We start from the raw sequence: 22,408 nt of genomic DNA, 5'->3' as shown, positions 1-22,408 counted from the left end.
CCTCCCTTCCCTTCGCGGTCGGTCAGTTCAAGTCCTGACGGACAACACGACCGCGATGTGGTATGTCAACAAGCAGGGAGGAGTGGGGTCGCAGTGTCTCTGCAGGGAGGCTCTGCGCCTCTGGTCCTGGGTTCAGGACCACCAGATTTGTCTGATGGCAAATCATCTGGCCGGGGTTCTGAACGTGCGTGCAGACATTCTCAGTCGTCAGTTCTCTGCCGACCACGAGTGGAGGCTTCACCCGGAGGTTGTTCGTTACGTCTTTCAGATGTGGGGGACTCCTCGGGTGGACCTGTTTGCCACTTGCGAGAATGCTCACTGCCCGTCATTCTGCAGTCTCCAGTATCCGATGCAAGGAGCATTGGGGGACGCGGTTCAGTTGAGCTGGAGAGGTCAGCTCCTTTACGCGTTTCCTCCCGTACCCTTGATTCCTCGGGTTCTGAGGAAGATTCGCCAAGACCGGGCCCAAGTCATTTTGGTCGCCCCGGATTGGCCAAGAAGGGTGTGGTACACAGATCTTCTCCACCTCTCCTCTCACCCGCCGCTCCGTCTCCCTCTCAGGGCAGACCTCCTCTCTCAGATGGAGGGGCAGGTTCTACACCCCCACCTCCAGACATTACACCTTCATGCATGGAGATTGAACGGGGCAATCTGAACTCTTTCTCTCTCCCTAACGATGTGGTGGATGTCATACTTTCTGCCAGGCGTGACTCCACCAAGTCCATTTATTCGTATAGGTGGAATAAGTTTGTGTCTTGGTGTAGGGAGAGGGATGTTGACCCGTTAAAGGCTCATTTGTCTGATATTTTGTTGTTTGCTCTTTCTCTGGCACGGCAGGGGTTTGCTGTTGCCACTGTCAAGGGATACCTTTCGGCCTTATCGGCATTCCTCTGCTTGCCGGATCAGCCCTCTCTTTTTAAATCACCTGTGGTTTTAAGATTTTTGAAGGGGCTCACTAATAAGTTCCCTCCTTCTCCCTTTATTGTTCCTCATTGGGACTTGAATCTTGTGTTAACCTATCTGATGGGTTCGCCGTTTGAACCCTTACACAAGTGTCCAATGAGGCTTCTTTCTTTTAAGACGGTCTTCTTAGTTGCAATTACCTCGGCAAGGAGGGTAAGTGAGCTTCAGGCTCTTAGTTCCAAGCCCCCGTTTTTGTCCATCCATGCTGAAAGAATGGTTCTTAGGACCAGGGCTGCTTTTCTGCCTAAGGTGGTTACTCCCTTCCACCTAGGTCAATCCATTACCCTTCCTACCTTTTATCCTCCCCCACACCCTTCCAAGGAGGAGGAGAGGCTTCATCGCCTGGACCCGAAGAGAGCGGTTAGCTTCTATCTTGATAGGACTAAAGTCTATCGTATAGACGATCAGCTCTTCGTGGGTTTTGCTGGCTGCAAGAAGGGCAGAGCGGTGCACAAGCGCACACTTTCCAGATGGATTATCCTGTGCATCAAGATTTGCTACTCTCTGGCGGGTAAGGACCCTCCTGAGGGTATTAGAGCTCATTCAACTAGAGCAAAGTCTGCTACTTCTGCATTGTCTAGGGGTGTTCCTGTTGAGGACATTTGCAGGGCCGCGACTTGGGCCTCCCTCCACACTTTTGCAAAGCACTACTGCTTGGATGCTGAGGTGAGGAGGGACGGCCACTTCGCGCGCTCTGTTCTCCAAGATTTCCTGGTGTAGCAGAGTGGACACCCTCCTCCGGGAGTGGGGACTGCTGTGGGAATCTATTCACAAGGTGAGGAATCCACACGGCAGATGTATCTATCAGAAGAACAAGTTACTTACCTTCGGTAACGCTTTTTCTGGTAGATACAATATCTGCCTGTGGATTCCTCACTGACCCACCCGCCTCCCCGTTGTCCACTCTGCTATACCTGGTGTTATGTGCAAATGTAATTATGATTTTATCTGATTTTGTATAGTTTTGCACTTTGAATTCATTTGTTTTGCATGTACTGTGTACATTGTGTATATATATATATATATGTACTTGTTGGTCCGTCCGGGTGCCTCGAAGGCACGGAAAAAAGGGCGGAACTGACGTCATCACGCCGACGTGGGCCTTATGTGGAGTCGGTGACGTCAGACGGAGTCGCGCGCGAAGCCGTGCTCCTATGACGTCGTCCACGCCGGCGTGCTACGAAGAATTTTCCGAACGTTGCTGACGCAAGGGGGATATTCACAAGGTGAGGAATCCACAGGCAGATATTGTATCTACCAGAAAAAGCGTTACCGAAGGTAAGTAACTTGTTCAATATGGCCAAAGGAGCTAGACTAACTCCGTAGGGCAGCAACGCAGGGTGGGAGGCCAGCCATTATCCTTCTCGGAGTATTAACTGATAGCGGCACCGGCAACATAGTATGGCCAGAGCAGCTGATCATCCTGTCAGTTCCTATGTTCCAAAGAAATATAGAGCAACCATCAATTTCTCTCTGCCCAGCCACCGGTCGATAATATGAAACAAACCGTTCTCAACATCGCCCGTCGCCAAATTGTGAAATAATTACACAATAATGGCAGGTAAGTCATGCAGCCTTTTTTCCTGCTTCGCTATCATGCCTCCATCAATAGTGCGTCCCCCCATCCGTAACTCACCTCCACATTCCATCTTGTCCATGTGAAACACCATGATGAGGGGGCTACCTAGCTTATGGCGTTCCACGCCAGACAATATAACACTGACCAACTCCGCGTTCCAAGTTAACACCCTTGTCGTTCGGTTACTTTTCCACTGCAACGCAAATTGTCTTTCGAGAACTATCATGGCAGGATCCGCCGGCCTGTAGATCAGTTTTAACTTTTTAGGCCTTTTCGTTAAGCTTGGGATGCACTTTTTGGATGCATTATTGAGCTACTTTCCCTTTAATTCGTCCATGTAATTAAGCACTTGCAGTGCTTCATTAAAAAAAAAAATATATATATATGTAATAAATGCTGGGACCCTTGTCAGGAGGCCACCGCAGTTTGCACCACATATTGCCTCACTTACACAACTACTAACCATCACACTGCTGCAAGTGTGAGTTCAGACTGTTTGAGGCTGCCTAAGGTGTAAGGATGGCTTGGGTGGCACTTATTAGTTGTTTTTAATATATATGTTATTAACAAACAACTGCTTTCTGCTCATCTTTAAATTGCACAAATAACGCCACTTTATAGGTTCCAGCAATTAAGTGCCGTGCTGTCAATTAAGTAACTGTGCTGAGCACCGGCAACCACCGAATGTAATTAAGCACTAAGTTCTTGATCTCTTTTTGTACTTCAGTTTAATATTTGACAAGAGATTATGATCTGCATTTGGGCATTTTTTACACAGGGTACTGGGAATTTGTACACATTTTTTTTTTTTTTTGGAAAACCTTTATTACAAGAAAAATAGTAGAGTTATAGACCTACAACCACAGGGGCCGGCCGTCAGCAATAAATATCAAAGTTGCAGTGTCACACAGCTCATCAGCCGACAACCCGTGGGTCCGGCAGCGATATCACTCGACATTATAAAGATCCTGTGGCGATAGGAAGGATAAATGAAAGGTTTCACATTTTTACATTTTATAAAACCAACACACAGACAAAAAAACTTCGAGGCAATGAACTATACAATAAGTGGCTGTCTCAGGCAGGAGGGGGAGCGATCCCAATTGTACACATTTTTAATGCTCCATTTATTTTATTGTTATCAGTTTCTTATGGTTTGTGTGTATTTCTCTGCACGTAACGCATTTATTTGGCTTTCAGAATGGTTTGCTTGATATCAGGTGATGTTTTTATTGTGCATTGTTTAATGAAGGACATTTAAAATAATATAATGAAAATTGTATGATTTGGATATCCTCTTAGGTGTTCCCCCTGCTTACTTTTATAAATGTTTTTATAGGTTATTGAATTAGTTCAAAGGTATGGTCCAAAACGATGGTCTTTAATAGCAAAACACCTAAAAGGAAGAATAGGAAAGCAGTGTAGAGAGAGGTGGCATAACCACCTAAATCCTGAAGTGAAGAAATCGTCCTGGACTGAGGAAGAGGACCGAATCATCTACGAGGCTCATAAACGATTGGGTAACCGGTGGGCAGAAATTGCAAAACTTCTTCCTGGAAGGTATTTTTTAAAATTCTTCTTTACATCTGATTTACACTTTTACAGTATTTTGTATTTTTTTCAGTTGTCTGTGATTTTGCAATTCATTGTTGACCAGTAAACCTCAACACTTCCACCACATTCACAGTTTGCCTTCTTCACTGACAGATGGGGCAACCGCAGGCTTTCTGTGGCAGAGCCTTGCTATCAGAAACCATTGATATGAATGTCTGTCTGCCACTGGACTATTAGGTCTCATTGCTAATCATCCCACTCTATTTATGGTGTTGTGACTGTCACCTGATTGCCCTTCCCAAGACCACAGGACTAACATGGAAAGCATGATGGTCTCAAGCAGGGAAATCAACTATTAACCCCCTACTTGCAGGAGAAAACCCCATGTGTGTTGAGACTATTGAACTATTGATTTTGGTTTTTGATGATGAACAACAGCTTTGTGAGTTTGTTTTTGAAGAGCTAAAACATTTGCAGAGCAGGCAGCTCAGACATGGTGCCAACTTGGCAAAGTTGTCTACCCTTACTGCAAATGCTGCCCTAAAAGCAATAGTGATCTCTGCTAGGCAGAAGAGAATCTTAATCTCTGACTAGGGTGTGTGGACCTCTACCAGGGGCGCAGAGGCCTGGGCATCCACTGACCAGGTGACCCGGTGGGCGAGAGGCTATGCACCTGATTTTAAATGACCAACTTTATTTGTATTAGTAGTTGTGCACATTATTCAAGTCCTGTTCTATTCCTAGCTTTTGCAATTTACGACCAATATGTGGTGGTGCGCAAAACGTCATTTGTGTTCATCCTTAAACTTTGACTGTGCTAGCCACAGGACAAGATGGACAATCATTGCAGTGGTTAATTTCAGTTTGCATTAAGGGCTAGAGAAATGGAATGTAGACCATTCAGATTCTGTAAATCTTTATTAGAATTGACTTAAGCTTTTGATGTCAACTGATTTTTTTTTTCTTTATAAAGTCTGATTCCTGAAGTTCCCAATGTGGTTTCGCAAGCTGATGTTACCATCTCTTTTCAAGAAGAAATGTTAAAGATGACACATTTTTATATACAAAAAGCTTCTTCTTCATTGTATTCCAAACATTTAATTCAGGTCATATCAAATAAATATCCCCCTAATGAATTTTACACTTTATACTGTAAAGTCCCTGTACTTTTCAGGGGGACAGGATAATCCTGCATGTGAGAGATGCTATATCATCTACCAGATATGCATAAGAGCCAGCCACTCCGTTAGTTCTAAGCACATCTTGAGAACTGAACCAACTCCCTAACTCTTCTGCCCAGAGATCTACTGATGAACAGTTTGAACAATGAATACACTTGTTTTCTCCCACACATGTGTCCCAGACCCCCAAACTATAGTGGACCTAAGAGCTGAGAACTTATTTAATTCTGTACCACTACAAAATGTTAACAGATTTCAAGATCGAAGGAAGAAAAAGTATTTTGACATACCTCAAGGCATATTTAATGAATAGCTGTGGGGTAAAAAACAATTTCCACATAGCTCTCTCTTCTGTCCAAATCCTCTTCTTTTGTGACTGAAGGGGAGAAAAACCCATACATTAGATACATTTGCTTGCCTACGATAGTTATGAAAGTCATTCAAAACCACAAGAGTTTATTTTCAAGGCATCTAGAAGTAAATATTTCTGTTGCCAAGTGGCACTTGATACGCCATAACAATAAGTAAACTTTCTCTCCGCAATTTGGATTATCTCTTTAATATCAGGTAAGAGGCAGATACTGTATGAGAAGGTTTCCAAAATGGAGACTTCAATGGGTGATTTTATCTATAACCAATTTATAAAGTAAAGTATGCATTATAAGTATTTATCAATACAAACAGCGATCTAATAATTTCTTGCCCTGTCTGAATCTGGAAGAGAAGTACAAGTTCTCCAACATTTGATTTTTCATATATTCACATGCATGAATCATTCCCCGATGTCAGGCTGGGAATCACTGGTAATCTTAAACTGTTGTAAATAGTGTTAAAAATATCCATAGGCCTCAACAGCAGTGTTTGTATAGTAGCACATCCACTTAATTTGAAGCAACCCGGACTTCAGTCAGTGAGATGGAAGTACCAGCTCTCCTATTCCCCTTAGAGCCCACCGAAGCTCACATTTCTACCAGACTTAGTGTATGGGGCGGAGTCCCCAAGCATAGCTCTGCTCTAACATCTCAGTGACCAAATCCTGTTACTTCTCGTCTATCTAGGACTGTTCTTCCCTCCCCTCAGCTTTCAGTGAACTTTAAGTTGTTTCTTGGGGAAATTCCCTTTTTCTGGGTCAAGGAGACCCTTGATCTGTCACCATGTCTGACAGGGAGAAAAACTCTTTTCAAATCCTGTTCTATTTGTGTTCAGAAGAAAATCTTCACTTATGGCATACTTGAGAAATGTACTTATTTCCTTTATCCGGTGGACAAGCCTTAAACCTTTCCATCAAAACCCCTAAAAGACAAATAGCAAATTGACTCTGTATATATTGGAAAAGAAACCAGCATTGGTAAATGCATTAGGTTTCGCTTATGTGATTAACAATACGCTGTTGTTTTGTTGTAAGCTGTAGCTTGCTGAGTAGTTGTACAATATAAGTTACAGACAGTCTGTTGAAGTGCTATGACTTGTCTATGTACAATAAGGCAATATATTGTGCTGTTACTAGTGGTATAGTTGCGGGTAAGTAATAGCAAAAAATTGAGAAATGAAACGGGGAAATTAAATAATTTTTAAAAAATTATTTTTATTGATTTTTTACTAATTATGACCATGGCTACAGTGCAGTATAAGGTAAACCACGTTTGTAAAGATGCAATACAAGGTGCAGACATTTACATGCAAGGCTAACACAGTGTACAGTATACACATCCTGCAGAGGGCGGAAGGCACACATATCATAATTACAAATCATGCATTGTCCCATCTGCCTCTGGTGTACCGCTCCTGGTCCCCGTTGCTACATTGTGAAGCCCCGGCAGTGTGGGCGTATCATCAGTGTTCAGTGTTTCTCGCAAGTACGAATGTAATGGTTGTCATATGTCCAGAGGCCTTGCAGTGGGTGGTTGTAATTGTGCATAGGTGTCACTGTTGGTGTTGCAATATGTCATACTGCGCAGCCATGACGGTACTGTTGGTGTCTGCTTATTGTCTCAATTAAAGGCCACTTCACATTTGGCAATAAGCAGCACAATGGCGACAAACCGCCGTTTGGATCTAGGAAGGTCGTGCATGTGCCCAAGCAACGCCAATAATGGCGTGGGTGTGATCACCATTTCTATCCTTCTGGAAATTTCCTTAAATACTGCTTTCCAGTAATTGCCTATTTTAGCGCACGTCCACTTAATGTTTGCAAAGTCCGCATCTGGGGTGCGACACTTTGGGCATAAGTGTGAGCGAGATGGGTCTATACGGTGTAGCGCGCTTGGTGTTTTATATGCCCTCCAAAGGAATTTAAAGTGCAACAGTTTATGCCAGTGGTTAGGGAAAACCCGGCGAATTTGTATACAACACCTACTCCATTGTGTATCCGTGATGGGATGACCAAGGTCACGCTCCCTGGCCGCACGCACCCTGTCATCTCGGGAAGGCATCAGGGCCAGCGCAGCCTTATACATTCAAGCAATGAGGTGCGTCCCAGCCCCATCTTTGATAATTCCGGTCAGGGCGTTCTAACGGGTCGCTGTAAATGTTGTTTCTCAGGGCTCCCTGGAGTCTCTGAAAAACGAAGTGATCCATGATAGTAGGCTCACGGAAGCGGGGATCTTCTATACGCGAGAAGACATGCCCTTTGGGGGATAGGTCTCCGAATGTTGCCAGTTGGAATTTGGCAATTGTGCGCTTTACAAGCGTTTCCTCCAGAATGGGGATTCAGCCGTTGCCCGCTATTGGCATTTCAGGTGAGTACGGTATACGTGAGCCTGTTATTTTTAGTAATTTGTGCCATGCCCAGCTGGTCGTAGAAAGTACTTAAATATCCTGCGCCTCCCGCGGGCAGCCAGCTGGTAGCAGGGCCCAAGTGACGCAGGGAGAGCCAAATCGGCCTCTGGTCTGAAATAGGGAATCCTAATATCCTCATGGTACCAGTGCTGAGCAAAGCTCGCCTGCGCCACCAGATAATAGATATGACAATTTGGTACCCAAACCCACTCTCTCATATGGCAGCATGAGTGTATCTAAGCTAATGCAAGGCTGTTTACCCCACACAAAACGTTGGAGAAAAAGCCATTATACAACGGAATTGGGATGTTATGAAAGAGATATAGAAATTGTGGGAGGACCATCATTTTAACACTAGCTATTCTACCCTCCATTGACAGGGTCAGTGATAGCCAGTGCTCTATGTTATGCCCCAGTTTTTCAAGTACCAGACCATAGTTCAGCTGTAGGCTACAATCTTTCTCTCTATGTATGTGAATCCAAGTTATTTAACAGAATATTGACACCATGTCAACGGATAATCCACTGGTTTGCCACAGGGTGCGTCTGTCAATTGAAACACCTCCGACTTTTACCATTCAATGCACAAACCATATAGGGTGCCATACAAGATAACCTCGCGAAGAAGCGGCACCAGGTTATCATCTGATTGTCGCACGTACAGCATGATATCTGCATATAACTTGAGCAGTAGGGGTCTAGTGTTAAACTGTAGGCCTGATGACCATGTTGCTCCTGCAAATGGCGCACCAACGGGTCTAGCGCCAGCACAAACAATAAAGGGGAAAGTGGACATCCCTGCCGCGTTCCCCGTGTAAGTTGTAACTTGAACGATAACGTACAATTGAGTCTTATGCGCTCCTTAGGCCGTGTATATAATAACTGCTAAAAACCGGTCTGGCACCCCGAGCCGGCGCATTGTGGCATAAAGGAAAGGCCCCTCCAGTGAGTCGAAAGCTTTTTCCGCATCAAGCAGCACAGCAGCTGCTGAAACCGTTGGTGATATTCTGTGCAGTGTGGCAAATAACGTGCGGAGATTAAGTGATTTTGATTTATGAGGAATAAACCCTGATTATGCAGGCGAGATCGGCCTTTCTACTATTTTGGCGAGTCTTGTTGCTAATAGTTTTGCTAGGATCTTGTTATCAAAGTTTAAAAGGGACAGGGGTCTGTAGTATCCACATCTCAGTGGGTCCTTGCCCGGTTTCGGAAGCAGGATTATAACCGCCTCTCTCAGGGTGGGTTGGAGCACTCCGGCATCGACCGCTTCTTGATATACATCTATTAAATAAGGCGCAAGGATAGAGTTGTATTTCTTATAAAAACATCAGGGAACCCATCAAGCCCCGTACCATAGAGCCATCCAGCGCATCTATGGCGTCAATCACCTCATCCTCAGAGAAGGGCTCCGCCAGAAACTCCTCATGCGCTTTTGTCCATCCAGACCTCATCTAGGTAGTCAGTGCAGGCCAGTGATTGCTCGGTGGTTCTGGAGGCATACAGTGTGGTTGGTGTAATATGCAACCACCTCTCTTAAGATTCCCACATTTCCAGTTATCCGCGAGTCATCACTGCCTGTCAGCTCAGCTATGTATGTCGTGTCTGAGGGACTATTTCATTAATCCGCCGGACGTTCACCCACTCCATATCGCCTAGCTGTTGCATATTTGCCAAGATAGTCCTCCTCTCTCTCTGCTGCTTCCCGTAACTCCGTCAGAAGGGGCGCGCGGTGTTGAAGCCTGGAGGATCAATGGGCCATGCATCTTGTCGATCTAATTCTTTTAACTGCGCTTCTATTCTAGCAATTGTGCGTCGTAGGTCCCTAAGGACCCCCACGCTCTTTGATATGCACACTCCTCTGGTATATGCTTCCCATTATGTGGCTTTAGATGTCACTGTGCCTACGTTCAGTGTAAAATATTCACATATCGCAGCGCTCAATTCTGCTGTGAATACCGTGTCTCTCCGGGCCATGTCTGGGAAATTTCATGGAGGTTCTACCCCCCCCTGCACTTGGAACGTGCAGTTCTGCTACAACAGGAGAGTGGTCGGACAGTGTGAGTGGGAGATGTCATTCCACTGACCCATAACACCACACCCGTCGACCAGCACCAATAGTCCAGCCGGGTCCATGTATTATATGGCGCGGAATAGTGCAGGTACCAATCCTGAGAGAAATAATAGAGTTAATTGATGTAATAACATTATTATGTGTTTAGAGGAGTTCTGACAACTTTTGGGCTCAGTGTCACTGCACCTGCTGCACCATTGAAATCATGTCCATAGTGCCTGCAAGGTCTCTTGGGACTGCGTATTTAGTGGAAATATATAGCAATATTTGGGGTTTAGAGGAGTTACGACAACTTTTGGCCCAGTGCCACTGCACCTGCTACACCATTCAAATCACAACCCTGTTGTCTTTTAGTCAACTGCAATTGTGAATTCCTGTTTAGTAGTAAAATATTATAATTAGTGTCTAGAGGGTTTCCTAGAGCTTTGGGCCCCGGTGTCGCTGCACCTCCTGCGCCATTAAAATCATGACCTCAGTGCCTGCAAGGTAACTGCACTTGTGACTGCCTGTTTAGTAGTTAAATATAGCAATATTTGGTGTTTAGAGGAGTTCTGACTACTTTTGGGCCCGGTACCTCTGCACCTGCTGCACCATTCAAATAATGAGCCTGTTGTCTGCAAGGTAACTACACTTGTGACTGCCTATTTAGTTTTACGTTTTAGCAATAATCTCGGTTTAGTCTCTGTTTATTGCGGTCCTTAGAGCTTTTTGCCCCGGTGCCGCTGCACCATTCAAATTAAGATCCTTTAAACAGCAAAGGTAACTGCAATTTTAACTGCCTGTTTAGTAGCCACATATAGCAATATTATATGTTTAGAGGAGTTCTGAAAACTTTTGGGCCCTATGCTAGTGCACATGCTGAACCTTTCAAATCATGACCCTTTTGTCTGCCTAGAGTCCAGAAGCAATATAAGGTTGCCCCAGTATTGTAACTTTCATAGATTCCCATGCTTTGTATCATTCCCCGTCGTCGGAATGGGAGCCACAGTAAATAAAAAAAATATCATAACCATAGGTACAAAAGAGAAAATTAGGCCTAGGCCTCATCTCATTTTGTAGCTTATCCACCTCTTTTTGTAAAAGAGACCAAACCTTCTGCAACAACCAATCAGAAGAGCCTCACCCCATAGAACCCTCCTGAGAGAGCCTCAGAGCCTCAGATTTTCTAAAGCACGTTGTGCTAAGGGAGTCTCCACTGGGCTTTGCTCAGTTTTTCTTAATTCAACCCTTTTTTCTTGGAAAATGACTGACAAGGAGAAGAAGGCTTGTGCGACTTGCTCTAAGAAGCGTCTGTATGTAGATGACCAGCATACAGATTGCTTATATTGCTTGTACCCTGACCACAAAGCTACAGAATGTAAGATATGCAGGACCTTTTCATCAAAGACCTTGAGAGACAGAGAAGGGAGGCTTTTAACCTGGCTTCAAAAGATAAAATCCAGGAAGGACTTTGCTTCCAGCGACAGTGAGGAGTCTTTGTCAGCAGCCTCATCGAGAAGATCTGTTAAAAGGGGTAGGTCCCCCCCTTGTTCCTCTGCTTAGCCTCCTTCAAAATCCACCAAAAAGATCTCTGAAAGGTCTGGTGGTTCGGATCCCCTAAAATCTCCTCACCGAGGTGACTCACTCTCTGCTTCCAAGCTGAGTGGTCGCTCCCTGCTCCCTGCTGCTGAGGCATCGTTTCTGCAGCGCTTACAATCTGAATTGGTCTGCATTTACAAGTACTGCCTGCTGTGTGCCCTCATTACCGCTGCTCGCTAGAACCGCCGCTTTGCCCATTTAGTAACTGAATTTACCGACCTGCCCTTTTAAAGTGCGTTTCTGATAGCGTGACTCTGTTGCTCACTGTGTTTTGATATCGCCGCTTTTCCTGATTAGCATTTGTTTCCCCCCCTAGCGCTCCTGCCGCCCTGACCCCTCCACCTCCATTTTGTCGCATTTTGTTGTTGTTGTCGTCGTCCTTTGCCCGCCCCGCCTCCCAGCTGAAGCGCCCTCGACCCTCCCCCCCACCATCCATTTATGGCCAATGCCCCCACGCGCAGCGTCCACGCGCTGCGTACACGCCGACGTCCGCGCCTGGACCGCGCCCAGCGCCAGACCCCCTGCCCCTCGCACTGCCCAGCCCCCCCGCGTTACCTACGATGCCGCCACCCTCCTAGCCCTTAACCCCGGTCGCGCCCCCAACTGCATCCAAGCCGCCCCAGGACGCACCCATGGACCGTTCTCCTGCCTCTCCTGCAAATTCAGCGGCACCGTCAACGTCTCCGCTCCGACCACACCACAGATTCCCGACCCCAACCACCTAGAATGCATCCTTCTCAACACCCGGTCGGTCCACAGGCACGCCATTGACCTTTGGAACCTACTAGACACCATCTCTCCAGACGTCGCCTTCCTAACGGAAACATGGATGAACGCCTCCTCCGCCCCCGACATCGCCATCGCTATCCCTGTCGACTATAAGATTACACGCAAAGACCGCACCGACCAAACAGGAGGAGGAATCGCTATCGTCCACAAGAAATCAATCCGCATCTCAACCAGCTCTGACGCCAACCTCGCCAACTCCGAACACCTCCACTTCCAGATCCACATCGACCCCAAGACCACACTCAGAGGCACCCTCCTCTACAGACCACCAGGACCCCGCGCAAAATTCAGTGAAGACATCACAGACTTCATCACCCCACACGCGCTCCCCTCCAAAGACTACATCCTCCTGGGAGACCTCAACTTCCACCTTGAGAAGATCAACGACCGCAACACCGCCACCCTCTTAGACAACCTCGCCAACCTCGGACTTAAACAACTGGTCACCTCCCCCACCCACATCGCAGGTCACACACTCGACCCCATCTTCACCTCTAGCAACCATGTCTCTTTCAACCACACTACGGAGCTCCTCTGGACTGACCACAGCTGCGTCCACTTCACCTACAACAAGCCGAAACCCATCATCCACCTCCAACCAACTCTACAAAGAAACTGGAACAAAATCACCACGGAACAGATCTCCTCATCGCTCCTTCAAACCTCCCCAGCCCTCACTTCTAACGCCAACGAAGCCGCCTCCAACCTCACCCTTTGGTTATCCAACACCGCAGACACCTTAGCACCACTGAAAAAACGCCAACACAAAATCAAGAAGGCCTCATGGTTCAACGAGGACCTCAAGAAATCCAAGAAACTATGCCGCTCCCTTGAAAAGGCCTGGAAAAAAGACTCATCCACCAGCAACAAGGACGCCTTCAAAAACGCCATCCGTACTCACCACCAACTGATCCGAAAAGCCAAAAAAACAACATTCAAGGATCGACTCGACAACAACGCCCACAACAGCAAGGAACTTTTCAACATCGTCAAGGAATTTTCCAACCCCTCGGCCAACTCCAACGACATCACCCCCTCTCAAACCCTCTGCGACTCCCTAGCCTCTTTTTTCCACAACAAGATTGCTGACATCCACAACAGCTTTGACAACCAACCCGGAAGCCAACCCACCCCACCATCAGCTGACTATCTTCCCCCCATTAACACCCTTAACGCCTGGAACCCAATCACCACTGAGGACACCATCCGCCTGATGAATTCCATCCACTCTGGATCCCCCACAGACCCATGCCCTCACCACATCTTCAACAAAGCAGACTCCGTCATAGCTCCGCACCTCCGAGACGTCATCAACTGCTCCTTCAACTCCGCTACCTTCCCAGAAGACTGGAAACACGCTGAACTCACCGCCCTTCTGAAAAAACCAACAGCAGACCCCACCGAACTCAAAAACTACCGCCCCATCTCACTTCTTCCATTCCCGGCCAAAGTCATCGAGAAAGCTGTCAACAACCAGCTCGCCGCCTTCCTCGAAGCCAACAAATCCCTCGACTCCTCACAATCTGGCTTCCGAGCAAAACACAGCACTGAGACCGCCCTCATCGCAGCAACAGACGACATTCGAACTCTACTGGACAATGGAGACACAGTCGCCCTCATCCTCCTCGACCTCTCTGCAGCCTTCGACACAGTCTGCCACAACACCCTTTTACAGCGCCTCAGAAACATCGGAATCCAAGGAAAGGCACTGGAATGGATCACCTCGTTCCTCTCCGGAAGAACCCAGAGAGTCCGCCTCCCACCATTCAAGTCCGAGGCCTCTGAAATCATCTGCGGCGTACCACAAGGATCCTCACTCAGCCCCACCCTCTTCAACGTATACATGAGCCCCCTCGCGACCATCGCCCGCCAACACAACCTCAACATCATCTCTTACGCGGACGACACTCAACTGATCCTTTCTCTCACCAAGGACCCCAGCACCGCCAAAACTAACCTACACGAAGGAATGAAAGAAGTCGCCGAATGGATGAAACAAAGCCGTCTGAAACTGAACTCAGACAAAACAGAAGTCCTCATCTTAGGTAAATCCCCCTCTGCATGGGACGACTCCTGGTGGCCGGAAGCCCTCGGAAAAGCACCCATCCCGACAGACCACGCACGGAACCTTGGCGTCATCCTGGACTCTTCACTTTCAATGAACAGACAAGTCAGCGCCGTATCCTCATCCTGCTTCAACATCCTTCGCATGCTCAGAAAAACATTTCGCTGGATCCCCACCGAAACAAGGAAAACAGTCACCCATGCTCTGGTCACGAGCCGACTGGACTACGGAAACACCCTCTACGCAGGTACCACCGCCAAACTCCAGAAGAAACTACAACGAATCCAAAACGCCTCAGCCAGGCTCATATTAGACATCCCACGCAATGAACACATCTCTGGCCACCTTAAAGACCTCCACTGGCTACCCGTCAATAAGAGGATTACTTTCCGACTGCTTACCCACGCACACAAATCACTCTACGACATCGGACCAGATTGCCTCAACCCTCGACTGTCCTTCTACACCCCCTCCCGCCAACTTCGCTCTTCCAGCCAAGCATTCGCCACTGTCCCTCGCATCAACAAAACCACCATGGGAGGCAGATCCTTCTCATACCTGGCTGCCAAAACATGGAACTCACTCCCCGCTTACCTTCGCCTCACCCAGAATCACCTAGCGTTCAGAAAACAACTTAAAACGTGGATATTTGACAAATAATCCCCCTCCCCTCCCCAAGCGCCTTGAAACCCTCTGGGTATGTAGTGCGCTATATAAATTTTATGACTTGACTTGACTAAAGGAGAAAGTGGGAGTGAGTGCTGAGGTGACTTCTTCACAGAAAGGTCCCAAAGTGCCTTCTGTACCCTCAACATCTTCAGAGAAGTCAAAAGGTTTCAAAAAACCTGCCTCTCTTCCTCAGGAATCCAAGTCTGTGAAGAAATCCCGCCCGTCGACGGTGACTTCCACAGGTACGTCGACGACGGAGGTGAAAACTCTTCATTCTTCCAGTTTGGCCTCGTCGGTGGGATCGTCGACGATGGCTTCGTCGACAGCTTCGAAGCCTTCAATGTCGACGATTGGACTATCTTCTTCGTCAACGAGTTTGGTATCCTCAGTGTCGACGAGGATGACGCCGAGGGTGGTGTCGACGATGACGAAGACTACATCGCCGACGACTATGACGACGACGGCTCTGATCCTGACGTCGAGCTCGTCGACGGTACCGTCGACGCTGGCTCCTCCGTCGACGATGAATGATTCTCCGTCGACGACGATGCGTCAGTCGACTATGATTCTGTCGACGATGGTTCCGCCATCTACAAGGCTCTCGTCGACGATGGTTCCATCGACGCCTCTCTTGTCGACGACCTCGTCGACAGTTCCTCCTTTGAAGGTGGAAAAAATTTGAATTATTGTAAAAAAACGCCAGATCACTTCGGATATGATGTCTCCGCAAAGGGTGATTCCCCTTCCTCCGGCTTTACTGTTGGATGAAGATAATTCAGAGGAGGAGGATGAAGAGGATGATGATGATCCTCATGGAGTGGCTTACAGTCCGTCTCAACTCCATGTGAAATGTCAGGACTCTGATTCTGATGGTTATTATGAGGAGGAACTGCGTCAATCTCCACCTAGACAGCAGATTCCACACCAAGTTCCGCAGGGTATGGTTGCCATGCCTTCATCACTCATATCGGACCTGCAAATGATGCTAACGGACTATAGGAAGAGGATTCCTTCACAGGCTACGGAGTCCATTCAGGTGCCTCATCCACCTTTACCACCATCCTCTACGGCGGTGGTGCAGCCACAATCTCAAGAGCAAGAGGAAGTTCGGCAGCCACCAGTACAGGTTCAGACCATTCAAGATACTGATGATGATGATGATGATTTTTCGGATGCAGGCAGAGACGATCCAGGAGTCTCATCCTGACAAAGAATGGGACGATTACGTCATCCCACATCCTTCCTCTCCTTCACCAGATCCGGTGGATTCGCCACCTGTCAAATTGTATATTTTTATAAACAAGACTGCTTTTGTTCCCTTCTGGTGAGTGTTTTCCTAGCCAACAAAATGCAAGATGAATGAATGTTGTGGACTGAGTTTGCCGTTTTGAGTCCTGGTTTAGGAGCAGGAAATAATATCTCCCATAGGGAAAACATTTTGCTTTACTTTACAATATAGGTGGGTTCCATAAACTTATGGAGAGAGCTTCTAGGCGCTTTGGCCTTCCAGTGTCTATGGTGCATACCGACTGCTTCCTTTATGAATTCAAGGAACCATATAAAAGATCTGTCCGCTCTATCCTTATAGTCGACCATGTTTGGACTGAAGGACTGAAAGCGATGCAGTCCCCTGCTACGGTAATTCCTGTCTTGCCTCGACTGGAGAAAAAGTATAAAGCTACGGATGGAAGTCCAGCATGTTTGGTGGGTCAGCCATAACCGGACTCGGTGATCTCGCAAGCAGATCAGAGGAAGTCTAAAAACCTGGCAGCCCCTCTTGACAAGGAGGGGAGACGCTTGGATAATGTAGGGAAGAGATTCTCCTCTATGTCCAGTGTGAGAAGTTGGCCTGATATATGATGCTCACTAATTCTAGTGATCACCTTGTATCAGTCCAAACAACCCTTATGGTGATTGGTTGTAAGTCAACCTTATAGACCAGCTATCCTAATGGTAGCATGGACAAAGCAGTCTTAGGCTAAACTCTTTTGGCATGTGAAGCCAGCTGTTTTACCACATATAACCCCTTGAATACCAAATGAAAGGATACCACACAGGTAGTTATGAAAATAAACAAGATATTTATTAACTAACAAACACCTCTGAACTCTTTATGAGATCAGAGGGCTAAGCACATGAAAAGACTCTCAAGAAAAATACGTTTAAGTTGCACAATTACAATGTTGCCCTAGGGTCACAACAAACCATATACTAAGTAAGTGGAATGTGAAAGTCGATAGAAGGAATGGAGCTGTCCAGAGGCTGTAGGATCGCTGGGACCACACTACCCTAACCTTAGGTAAGTAATAGAAGGCCCACGGAACGCGTGTGCAGAGTGTGAACTCACACGCGAGATGCGCAACAACGTCTATGGACAGTACAGTTCACGTAAAAAGTGAGTACGGACAATCCTGACTAGTTAGGACTAAAACGACTGTGGAACTGGACACTAGGAGAGTCAATCTACCCTTGAGCACCGAAAGGCTCGTATTACCTCACCCACAGGCTGCGGGTGCATAGGTGCGAAGTCGTTTCGAATTCCGGCGTTGAAGTCTATGGAGCCTGGAGGAAAAGATGCTGCAGGCGGTCAGGAGGAAGATGTCCGGTGTGATCCAAGGGTGGATCAGTGAAGAGGAGAACCTGAAAGCAGAGGGGACAATGTTCAAAGTCACTAGCCAGTGACTGGAGTGGAACCAGGAGTGGAACCAGATGTCATCGTCGCGATCAGGTGAAGGTGGACGCTTGTCTCTGTAGCCACGTGGACCAGGTGGTGTCTTCGACGACCAGGATGGAGGCACGAGCTGTCCCACGCAGGCTCTCGCTGTCGGCGGTGTCTTCTCCGGATTCGGGTTCAACAGGCCTTGGCAAAGGCAACCCACGCGGTGAGTGAAAACGGCGTCTGGAGTGGACCAGGAGGGTCCGGGGTGCTCCTCTTTTGGAAGGGAGCAAGGGCCAGTCTGGAGCAACCAGACCAGCAGTGAAGTTGTCGGAGTTCGTCGTCTAGGAGGTCACCAGCCAGCCGGCACGTGACCAGACAACTCGTCGAGCAGCAAACAGGCAGGAGGGCCCCAGGCAGATCTAGTGGATGCTGGAGGGCTGATCTTCGATGCAGGAGCTGCTCGGGGTCGGGGCTTCTCAGTCCCCAAAGCACTTGGACGAGGATGCCTCGGAAGTCGCGCTGGAGCGAAGTGCTGCTTCTTTCAAGATGGCCGGTCCCACGTGTCTCGTCGCACCCACGGATCTCAGCTGTGCTGCAGATGTAGGTAGAAAATCATAAATCAAAAACGCTCAGTTGAATCAATCATGATTACCACTAAGGCAGCCTATGCAAAACAGAATTCTTATGGAAATACCTGACACAAACCAAAGATTTATTTGAAAAACTTAGAAGTTTAATAATTTACTCCATTTTGATATGGTTTTTATATACATTTATACAATTATATACAATTTCAGACTAACGGTAAAAAGGAGAGCAAACAGCTTCTAAAGTAGTGCAGGAAAAAGAGGGGAGAGAGAGTGATTGTGGTGAGAAGGGTGTAAGCCTCAAAAGGAAAAAATGGTGACAAGTGAAAAAGGATTTATACAGTTCAAAAAATGTTACAGCTGTACTAAGTATTCAGCTAGTATCACAGAAAAAGCCACAATTAGTTGCTGTTATATTTCATACATTTATACAGTCAAACAATGACATGTATAATGGTTTTCCGGGGTGGTCCTATCTGTACATGAAAACAAGGGCGTCGACGTTTCGACCCGTCTTTTGGTACATGGGCAAGTTGGAGCCTCGACCTGCGGGTCTTCCTCAGGACGAATGTTGCACACACGTTTTTACCGTAGACAATTCACGGAATTAACCCACAGATTATTTATGGGCTGCCTCCGTCCTCCTATACCGGGATAGACGGATGGTCTAGTTGACCGAGGTGAGCCACCCTGAACTTGGTGGTGCAGCGTCTGTAATGGGTATTCAGGCGTATGTTAGGATGCCTGATCCTAACATGGCAGCTTGGCTTCTGACGGCGGCAGACGCGAAGTAAAAAAGCGCCCTTGGCTATTGTTAACTGCGGAGCGGGGATTGATCCGAAATACATGCATGCTCCGCTTGGGTGACACTCGTGATGCACAACGCCTGACACGAAAGTGTTTGGGGACGCGCTACTCGAGTTTTTGTCATCCTTTTTTTGACTACGGTAAAAACGTGTGTGCAACATTCGTCCTGAGGAAGACCCGCAGGTCGAGGCTCCAACTTGCCCATGTACCAAAAGACGGGTCGAAACGTCGACGCCCTTGTTTTCATGTACAGATAGGACCACCCCGGAAAACCATTATACATGTCATTGTTTGACTGTATAAATGTATGAAATATAACAGCAACTAATTGTGGCTTTTTCTGTGATACTAGCTGAATACTTAGTACAGCTGTAACATTTTTTGAACTGTATAAATCCTTTTTCACTTGTCACCATTTTTTCCTTTTGAGGCTTACACCCTTCTCACCACAATCACTCTCTCTCCCCTCTTTTTCCTGCACTACTTTAGAAGCTGTTTGCTCTCCTTTTTACCGTTAGTCTGAAATTGTATATAATTGTATAAATGTATATAAAAACCATATCAAAATGGAGTAAATTATTAAACTCCTAAGTTTTTCAAATAAATCTTTGGTTTGTGTCAGGTATTTCCATAAGAATTCTGTTTTGCATAGGCTGCCTTAGTGGTAATCATGATTGATTCAACTGAGCGTTTTTGATTTATGAAGCTCATTAAATTAACTAATTTTGTGCAGATTTTGTCTGTTGATATAAAAGGTTTTGGTTGGGACCAATGTTTCTAGCATAACGTTATCTACCCAGGTCCTTGAACCTCATTGGGTTACCCCATTCTAGTAATGGCAGATGTAGGTAGAGGTCGGAGAGGTCTGGGAATCCGGGTCTCGTCGGGCTCTGAAGTCTGGATCCTTGCAGGAAGACGACAAAGGGAAGCCGCTGTACGCTGATGGTGCCTGCTTGTGCAGGGTGGACACTCCTTGCCCACAAGGGAGATTTTCTTCAGTCTGCTGGGGAGCAGAACGTCGAAGTCCAGAGTTTCTTCTTGTAGAGTTGATCAGGATAATCTAATTTGGAATGGGACCAGATCCTACCTTTATCTGGCTAAAGGGGGCTGCACTAAGACTAGGCCCCTCCTCTGGGTGGGACCAGGAAGGGGGGTGGTTACACCCCCTATCCTTTGTCCGGTCTTGCACCAGCTCTGGGGCTGGTGTGCCCCAGGAACTGGTTTAGACCGATGTATGCATGTAACTTTCACAAGATTGATTGCCTGCTACTCCACCTCATCTGGGGGACAGGACGCCGGTGACTAACGTTGGCCAAGCTCAGACTTCTAACCGATAGCAGAGGATTGGTGGTCCCTAATTAGGAGCTTTATTACTTTGCGGCACAATTAAAGTGGGTGGCATACTGCAGACATTGTAGATGGGGGGATGCCAATTGGGATTATGCTGAATACCGAATCGGACCTCCCTGTTGACCCTAATGGTTACACTAGCATACACTCCCAGATAAAGACAGCCCGACCTCTTGGCGAGTACACTTCGAGTTGCATGGTCCAGCGGCACGCCAACAGGCACAGACAAAAACCCAATATGCAAGGAATCTTCCCCTGACTGTCTTTTACATCTCCCACATGAGGGATATTGGTCAGATTACAAAATTGGGAAGGGCAGGGCATGACCGTGCTGTTTAAGTGCTTGGTGATTGGTACAAAGATGGGAAACTTCGGTACTTCGAGGTTCTTGTTGAGGAATAGGATATACCAGCCCACCACGTCCTGCGCTACGAGGCAGTGGCAGCCAAAGTGGGGGGAGAATAGCCAGGAATCATCGGAACATAAAGGACTGGACATAGTCTGTACCACCATTGACCAGTCCCATGAGATTACCCTCCTTTACAGAGCACTGGTGGCTCAGACTCGGACATGTATCATGCACTCACAGATGAGGAATGGCAAAACATCCTAAGTTACACACATCATGCATCCCACACTGTTCCCTTCAGACTTATTCAAACCTATTACATCCATAGGGTGTACCTCATACCTAAGCACATCAGTTTTATGTTCCCAGGAACATAAGCAGCATTCATCCTCCTCCAAGCAGACTTCTACCTCATGGTATGACAGAACTCTATCATCACCACTTTTTAAAAACATATTTTTATTGATTTTTCACAATAACACAATCATCTTGATCGTCTAGGTTTATCTTGATCATTTTCGTCATATACGAACAAGACAATCTAACAACCCCTCCCGCCTTCCATTCCCCCATTTCTGGCTCAAACTAACATTTGTATGCATGACAGTAATTTATCCTTGCGAGTTCAGTGTTACGTATCATATATATCAGTTACAAATCATTAACATTACGTATGCAATTTGCAGTATTGTATCTCGTATAGTGGATACACCAAGTGACATTATTTACAATCCTGATCTGTACATTCCATTATCATTCCTGTCGATCTTTGGCTACAAATTCCTCCATTATTGCATTCAATGTCAAGCAATATTGGCACCCTTCTCATCCCCTTCTGCTCCTCTCTATGTAGCTCCGCTCCTTCTGCCCTCCCCCATCTCACAACTTCATTGTACCAGTCTAACAATTTAGGAGGTCTGGTTGTTTTCCATCTCATGGTTATATTTCTTTTTGCCAATATCACCGCAAGGTTCACAAACCTGCGCATAGGAGTTCCCTTCTTTCCTTTGGGACCTAGACCTAATATGCAAAAGTCCAGTGACCTGATGTTCCCTGTTAGTGCCACGCTGTTAACTAGTTCCTGCACATTCAACCAGTAGTTCAGTAGTCTTCGGCAGTCTCACAACATGTGCAATAATCCCTCATTTGGAAAACAGCAGCGGGGACAATCACCTGATGTCTCTGGGAACATTTTGCTTAGTTTGTGTGGGGTTAAATACGCTCGGTGTACTATCATGAGCTGGATAAATTTAAACTCCGGGTTTCTAGAGATCTTACATGGGTGTTCTAATATTAATCCCCCTTCTTTATCCGTGAGTGTGCGGCCGATATCCATGTCCCATCTATTTCGAGTCAATTGTAGTGACACAGACGAGTGTGTGCGAATACCCCGATACAACCATTTCATCATGTGACCCCCATTACCCAT

The 22,408-nt window shown here is 46.7% G+C and overlaps 1 protein-coding gene across 1 annotated transcript in view; it reads left to right on the top strand.

The window, feature by feature from the left end:
- The window catches only part of MYBL1 (MYB proto-oncogene like 1), a 610,566-nt gene that overhangs the window by 148,558 nt on the left and 439,600 nt on the right, over positions 1-22,408 (top strand). The window contains exon 5 of the mRNA XM_086965817.1: positions 3,882-4,102. Within this exon, the coding sequence (XP_086821943.1) occupies positions 3,882-4,102 (221 nt within the window). The remainder of the gene's footprint in view (positions 1-3,881; positions 4,103-22,408) is intronic.

This window comes from Lissotriton vulgaris, chromosome 4_1 (genome assembly GCF_964263255.1).
Source record: "Lissotriton vulgaris chromosome 4_1, aLisVul1.2, whole genome shotgun sequence".
NCBI lineage: Eukaryota > Metazoa > Chordata > Amphibia > Caudata > Salamandridae > Lissotriton > Lissotriton vulgaris.
The sequence above is the reverse complement of the archived record's forward strand: the minus strand, read 5'-3'. Positions and strand labels throughout refer to the sequence as shown.